This window comes from Coffea arabica, chromosome 11e (genome assembly GCF_036785885.1).
Source record: "Coffea arabica cultivar ET-39 chromosome 11e, Coffea Arabica ET-39 HiFi, whole genome shotgun sequence".
Classification (NCBI taxonomy): Eukaryota; Viridiplantae; Streptophyta; class Magnoliopsida; order Gentianales; family Rubiaceae; genus Coffea; species Coffea arabica.
In genome coordinates, this window is record NC_092331.1 from 13,439,362 (window position 1) to 13,447,432 (window position 8,071).

The 8,071-nt window shown below is 37.3% G+C and overlaps 1 protein-coding gene across 1 annotated transcript; it reads left to right on the forward strand.

Annotated features, from left to right (window-relative positions):
• Positions 1–2,287: 2,287 nt before the first annotated feature.
• On the forward strand, positions 2,288–3,844 carry LOC113718102 (exocyst complex component EXO70B1-like). Its single transcript, XM_027243021.1, has one exon. It carries the CDS (start codon positions 2,288–2,290, stop codon positions 3,842–3,844), a length of 1,557 nt encoding a protein of 518 aa, XP_027098822.1.
• Positions 3,845–8,071: the final 4,227 nt, after the last annotated feature.

The following is an 8,071-nucleotide window of genomic DNA, read 5'->3' on the forward strand; positions in this document are numbered from 1 at the left end:
CACCCTTACCTTCCTCTGAGCATACAAGCTTAGATGGGTAAAAGAAAACTGAATTTGTGCATAGGTTATATGAAACTGTTCGAGCCAACATTGAGAGGTGCACTCAGCAATACATCCAGCAAACAAACAAGAATCGTCGCAAGATGATTTTTGAACCTGGAGATTGGGTCTGGCTACACTTAAGGAAAGAACGGTTCCCTAAGTAACACCAAAGCAAGTTGTCCCCAAGAGGCAATGGACCTTTCCGAGTGTTTCAACGTGTCAACGACAGTGCCTACAAGTTAGAGCTGCTCGGAGAATACAATGTTAGTGCGATGTTCAATGTCGCGGATTTGAGCCCGTTCCTTGAAGAAGATGATACAGATTTAAGGACAAATCATTCTCAAGTGGAGGGAACTGATATGTGCACGAATGGTGATGGTGATGATCAAATGCGAGTTCCATTGGGCCCAGTTACATGTGCACGGGTCAAGCGCTTCAAAGAGTCTCTTCAAACTCTTGTTCGAAATGTTCAAAACCAACAAGGGGTCTATAGGAACATTGAAGGCTTGAAAGTTGCTAAGCGAGTTGTCTACACATTGCTTCAAACCCATGAGAGCCCAAGTGATGACCACGCCTGAGCTTAATGGAGTGGCTGCATGTTAGTTTGATAGTTGGCTTTAATTCATTAGTTAGTTTTTCAATTTCCCAGTTAAAGGTTCGGCCCACATAGCCACAAGCATGGCCGAATCCTCTTTCCTAGTTTAGGTAGATTTAGTAGTCCGACAATCCTTGTTCCAATTGGATTTGGCATTGGTTGCTAGCCTATAAAAGGGCTCATCTTGTATGAACAAAGGGTTATGAATTTTGATAATAAAATTTACATTGTTTCTCTTACAATTTCGAGAGTTACATCCATACTCGCTTGGCAAGAGTTTTTGAGCAATCTCGCGTGACGTCCTTGATTGTTCATCCGGCTTATCTACTTGAGTAACCATCTCAATTGGAGTCATCGTTCTACCAACTTCTACCAAGTTGCGTCGTCTCTCTTGGTCCTAGGTTCCGATAGCGACTCCAATTGAGGTGGTTACTCAAGTAGATAGGCCGGATGAACAATCAAGGACGTCACACGAGATTGCTCAAGACCCTTGCCTAGCAAGTAGGAATGTAACTCTCGATTTGGAAGAGACACAGAGCAAATTTTATTATCAATGAAGTCTTCCCTTTCTCGTACAAGAAGGACCCTTTTTATAGGCTAGAAACCTAGGAGCCTAATCCATTTTGGTCAAGGATTGTTTGAGTACTAATTCTACCTAAACTAGGAAAGAGGATTCGATCCATACTTGAGCCTATGTGGACCGAACCTTTAACTGGAAAAATAACAAACTAACTAACGAATTAAGCCACGACTAACAATGACTCCATAATGCTCAAAACCGACTAACAAACTAACAACTAACAATCGGCCAACTCCATTAAGCACTCACGTGGCCAGCACTTGGCACCTCATTGGCTTGGATCAATGTGTAGACAACTTGATTAGCTAAGTCCAAGCCTTTAATGTTCCTATGGACCCCCTGTTGATCTTGGACACTTCGAACAAGGGCTTGAAGAGATTCTTTGAAGTGCTTTGCCCGTGCACGTGTAATCGGGCCCAATGGAACTCTCACTTGAGCATCATCAATCGGGCTTGACGCAAGGTTGCAATCCGTGCACACATCAGTGCGTATCACCTGATATTCAACCGATATGCCGTAACGGATATGGAACAACCGAGACCACGATGCGACCTCAACCCGCGATGGCGAACCATGATTGGAACCCGGCTGGCTTACTTTCCTCTGCTCTTACTCTTGCACTCAGTGCAGTATGTTCTACTACTGAAAACGAAAATTGGAAGAAAATAAAACACGCAGACACACAGTAAGTCAGTAACCACCCATCAGAAGCTTACTCTGACCATCTTCTTCTTCCCCTCGCCCAAAATCCCCCCTAGCCCTGCCCAAACCGAACCTCCTCTTTTCTTTCAGACTCCCACGCCACGCTTTTTCTCTCTGCAATCTTCAGTATACAAATTGCTGCATACAACAGAGATATCGCCCAACAGCAATTTTGATGCTCTTTGTTTGTTGCCTGCCATATCCAATTCCCTTCCATCCTTTGATGACAATTTCCAACCGCATTTTTGCATTTCCTAAGCACTTCTCCGAGCTGGCATTTCCGCAGCCCCTCCTGCAACTTTTTAGCAAAGTCAAGAGACATAATTACAGTACCGAGACGTTGGGACCTTGATTTCACCCGCCCAAGTATGAATTCCACAAAAGATATACTCCCAATTCACAGTGATGACAAATCCCAAATCCCGTTTTCGCACCTCAAGCACCTTTTCCTAGACGTATTATTCAACCCCAAGTACACCATAGGTGCAGATCAATTCTTGAAGAGTTCAAATAATTCAGTATCTCTTTCAGCTTCCATTACAGATAGCTCCACAATCACATTGCACTACGAAGACTACGAGGGCCATCACGCAGTCTTTAGTGAAGAAGGTATAAAAAGGCTTAGGTGTATAGCAGCAACGTTGAGCTCCAGAAATGAATTGGCTGATTGTGCTCAGATGTATACCAAGCATCGGAAGAGTGTAGTCAACCTGGTATGTGTGAGGCTCCGTGAGAAATTGAAGGTAGAAACCCTCTGTGTTTTTACGTTCTCGGATGAGTTGAAAGAGAAAACCCAACGGTGGATACAAGTAGCCAAGATTTGCGTAGGCACCATTTTTGCAATAGAGAAGTGTTTCTATGAGCAAATTTTCGGAGATCTGGGATCATCTGAGGATTCTGCTGCTAACAGTTTTGTGTACATAATAGAAGGGACTGCTGCTGAGTTGCTTGAGTTTCCACACTCTCTATTAGCCAGGGGCCGATTGCCTCAGAGACCAGACATATTGTTGCCCTTATGTCATGAACTAGCCAATCTAATTTCACATCTTATGGCATATTTTGACCAAGATGTATGCCCAGCGAAAGCCATCTGCAATTTTGCCACTATGATTATGCTCCGACTGATACAGCAAATAGCAAACATCCTTTCTGTTACAGAGAAACACGTTCTTCGTGAGCTTTCGACAAGGCCATTTCCTGGAGGAGGAATTCACCCCTTAACTAAATACATAATTCATCACATTGACCTGATTTATGTTCACAGGGAATCCTTAACTGAGTTAGGTTCCAATGACAACCGAGATCCTCCAGAAATACCGGGTTCACATGAAATGGATGGAGGGCTAGTTTTCCTAAAAAGGCATCTTACTCGAGTTATCGAGTTTTTACTGCAGAACTTGAAATTCAAGTCCAACTTCTATGGACAAGAATCTCTGCATTGTTTGTTCATGATGAACAATGTTAACTCTGTTTCTGAGAAGATTAAAAGTTTCAAGGAGTTGGAAGAACTTATTGGCACTCACCTGCAGATGAAATTAAGAGAAAAAGTGGAGCTGGCAAAGACTGATTATTTCCATAGAAGTTGGGGCGAAGTCTGCACTTTTTTAAAAGGTGAAGGATTAAAATCATATTTTAATTGTGATTTCTTTCCTGGAAGGTCTACAAGAGCTGTGAAAAAAAAGTTTAAGACCTTCAATAGTATGTTTGAAGATATTCTTCAGACTCAAGAAGGATGGATAGTACCAGATCTGCAGCTGCGGATGAAACTTCTTGAATGCATATTGGCTAAGCTGATTCCGGCCTATAATCACTTTCTTGAGCGGCTAAGCCGAGTATACAAAGTGAAGCGTGTGAGTGAGTACATAAAATATTCTGTCAAGGACTTGGAGACCAAGGTGCTGGATATGTTTCAGAATAAGTATTGAAGATTTGGTTATTAATACTTCAACTCTATTAGATGTCAGTTTGAACAAGTTATATGTATTAGCTATCGCAATGTACTTCTCACCAAATAAAAGTCCTTCAATCGTATGTGTACTGTTTATGAATGAGAATCCACTGTATGTCTTTACTAGACTGTAAAGTGAGGATGAATTTCTGTTCTCTGGGAGGAGGGAGGGGGAGGAAGAGGTAGGAGGAGGAGGGAGGAAGTAGGGGAAGGGAGAGGGAGGAGAGAGGAGGAAGGAGGGGTGGTGACGGTGGAGCAATGAGGAGTGGACAAGGAAGGTGGTGCTGGTGGTAGGTGAGATAAGAAAGAATTGGTATTTTTATTTATTTATTTATTTAATTTTGTTATGTGTATTTGAGATTGCTAATATTTGGAGGTGTTTTTAGAATATTAATTATTTGAAAAAACTGTCGATCCAAGCAAAGTTCTAGTTTTGTCCTGGTTCCTGAACACCTTCACTTCCTCTTGAGCCTACATGATCAAGTTATCTAAATCAACCTATGAATCCCAGAAGTTATGAGTATCAAAATATATGTTGAAAGTTTTGTAGTTATATATTTGGATAATTCTTTTTGTTAAATAATATTTGGCTTGTATCATAAATATATTTTCTAATCCATCTTTTTATATTTTTAAATAATTTTTGATAAATTGTAATTTTGTCATTTATTTTATAATTAATTTCTTTTTATTATTTTATCAAATTGCATTAAATTTATATTTTTGCAGAGGTGGAATGAAATATCATAAAAAAGTGCAAATTTGTCAAGTTATACACCTTCGGATTAGTCAAATTAATTTTGACGGTGGTCAGCCGAAGAATTGGAGTAGTAAAAAGAGGCAAGAGTTCAAACAGAGGTGACTTTCCTTATCCAGTGGTCAACTGCGGCAGGAGACAATTGTGGGGGAACGCTCCTTTTTGGCTTTTTCTTCTATCCGCAGTTTCCAAAGAGGAGGAAGTCAGAAGGGACTAGGAGTCTTTTTCCTTTCTTTTTGGGGAGTAACTGCATAGCAGTAGGGATTGGAGAGGAAATTGGCAGACATTCTTGACTCCTTTTTGGGCGATTGACTTTTTCATCTTTTGTGGCTTTTCTTCCTTCATATGTCAAGACCAAGGGAAACAATTAGTCATCTTTGGGACTTTGTAGTTTTTTTCATTATTATCATGCGTATCCCATCGATTTCCTTGATTCGAAATTGAAGATAATGTGTGCAACAATTACTTCTAGAATTTTGCGTGGATTTTTCTCAATGGGAATGAGCTAATCTCTTTTTCTAGTCAAGGAACAACGGAGGCTTCGGTTCATTTAAAAATTGGAAGATCAAACTAATTTTATTTATTCCTCTTATTTACTGGTATTTGCATACTCTCTATTTATAGTGCTTATGGTTGTTTTGTTAGTTAAATATCTTGGGCCCGGATATTGAATTAATTTAGCAACCTAATGTTAATTGGAGCGTTGAATCCATAATTATTAATTGCTCTAAAATAGTGGTAACTGGCATGATTGGGGAATACGCAAGCTAATCTAAAATAACCCTGGTAGTGTGTTATTTGGTTAGAATAGGGCTCCTCTAATACGTCAGGCAATTAAAAAATTAAATCTTATGAGCGTACCTAAGTTTGTTTCTCAATTATAATAGTGATTAACGGGCGTACCTTAATCACCGACACAGTAAGGAGTAGTTGACTGTCATCGCGTGTTTGGCAGTTATAACTTATTTATTAGTTAATAATTGGAACCACCCTTGCATCGATGATCAATTAGGTGAATAATTGCCGAAGTTGCTTCTTGACTAGAGTTGTCCAATACTGTTTGAGTTTTTACCTTATTGTTATTTTTTTTGGTTTTCTACCTTATTGTTATTTAATTCTTATTTAACTGCAATATTTGATTAGTATAGCTTATTGCTAATTTTCCTAAAATCCTCCCATAACTGGAACTTTAGTAGAAACGAATTAGTTCCAATACCTGTGGATTTGACCCTACTTGCCCCATATACAAATTAACAAATTCTAGCGAATAAATTCTGGTATATCAGATTAAGCAAACTCTTCGGAGTCAGGGTGAATCTAGTAACCCATTGCACATTTAGAGTCCCTGCTCCGCTACTAGAATTGACTCAAAACTGCTTTTGTTGGTAACTAAAATTATCATTATTATTATTGCACAGGCATCGACACCCTGTCACCTTTTTATTTCATATATATCACATCACAAAAAGTACTATAATATTTATTTCAAATAATATTTCAAATAATACTCTATCCAAGCCGTCTGAAAATTTCTCCTTATTTTCTTCTTTTCTTCCTAGAACTCTTTTGCCGTCTTCCCCTCTCTCTGCATTACACTTTACAGAGAACAATTGCACATTAATAGAGTGGGGTTCAAGCTTTTATGAGATTAATTGACCGTAGCACCCTCCAGCTCCATAAAACATCATACTTTTTCAAATTTTCAAACAAATAGTTGCGTGTTGATAGGGGTATCGGTTGGCCTTTCATGAGATTGACTGACCCTAGGACCCTCAAGTTTCATTTTATTCAATCAAGAACTTCTACAATCGTCAGTCGTAATTGCACTCTTAAGTATATACAGAAACAACAAATATGGACATCATTAACACGGCTATTGAATACAAATTTCAGTAGGGCAAATTTCACCTTACCCCCCTGTGATTTAGTCTTTTTTTACATAATCCTCCTATGATTTCAAAAACTATATATAACCCTCTCATAGTTTGGATTAAATTGTCAAAATGACAGGAATGATAATTCATAACGGAGTCACCTAAAATATCAAAAATACCCTTATGTAAAGTTGAAAATTATTTATTAACCAAGGGCGGTTATGCGTATATTTTGAAAACCATAAGGGGGTTATATTGTAAAGTATTAAATCATAAGGGGGTTATATAATAAAATATAAAAATTATACGGGATTAGTGTATCATATATTTATAAGGGTAATTACGACATTTCTAGAAGTTCCGTTATGAATTACTATTTCCGTCATTTTGACACTTTAATCCAAATTATGAGAGGGTTATGTAAAAAAAAACGCTAAACTACAGAGGGTAAAATGTAATTTACCCATTTTAGTAAGTAAATGAATTTGTCAAGTTTTTGCATGTTGTTGTGTTAGCATTTATATATTTATTATTTTAGTGTTTACATTTATCATGATGGCAGTCACATTATAGATAATTACAAAGATCTCTTAACCCTCTTTTTCGAATGACTATTCCGTAGTGAAATGTGAAGTGTGAACTTGAGACTTGAAAGTTGGAATACCAGACGTGGTGAGGTTTGATTTGACAACCGCGTTGCACTACATTGAGTTACATGTTAAGAAGAAACATTTTTAAATTAAAAATTAAAAAAAAAAAAAACTGGGAGCAAAGCTGTGATGGTTGCCAGTTTAACTGTCCTGGAACGATTTTATGCATTTGAACAGAATATAAGAAGTTTTTTGGATTGCATTTTTTAAAGAGATTTTGAGAAAAAATTACTTTAATATTTTTAGAATATGATGTATGTTGATGTAAAAAGTTCATTGAGAAGTATGTAAATGGAATATTCCTGAAAATAAGAAATTTTTTCCAAAAAAATAGCAATCCAAATAGGGGCTAAGTATTTTGTTCAGCTATTTTAAACCAATTTGAACATTGTATAACAAAGAATAATTTTTGTGAACCCCAATCATGACATTAAAAAATGATATACTCCATATGATATGGACTTTTCTTTTTTTTTTTGGGCGACCATACTTAACCTTGAGGAATGGTTGCTACCTGTAGTTGTCTCTACATAAGGCAACAAAATGAAAAAATTAATTGCATCACTAAAATATTTTTCAATCACTATGATTGAAAAAAGAAGTGCTACACATATATATTTTTATAATCAATTTTTTATTTCACATATATCATATCAAAAGAAGTGCTACATTGTAATTATAAAAAAGTTTCTAAATAATCTTCTATCCAAACACACTCGGACATGAAAGACAAAGGGGCTCGTTTAAATTCCCTTTTCATTTTTTTTGAAGCACTTTCCCGACCACTTGTTTTTCTGTTTGAATGAAATCTCCACCTAGATACAGACAAGAATTTAGCAACAAAAGTTATCTTAATTGTCAAATTAGCAAATATCTTTCAATGAAATCTGAAATAAGCTCAGTTACACAACTTTCTAGTATCT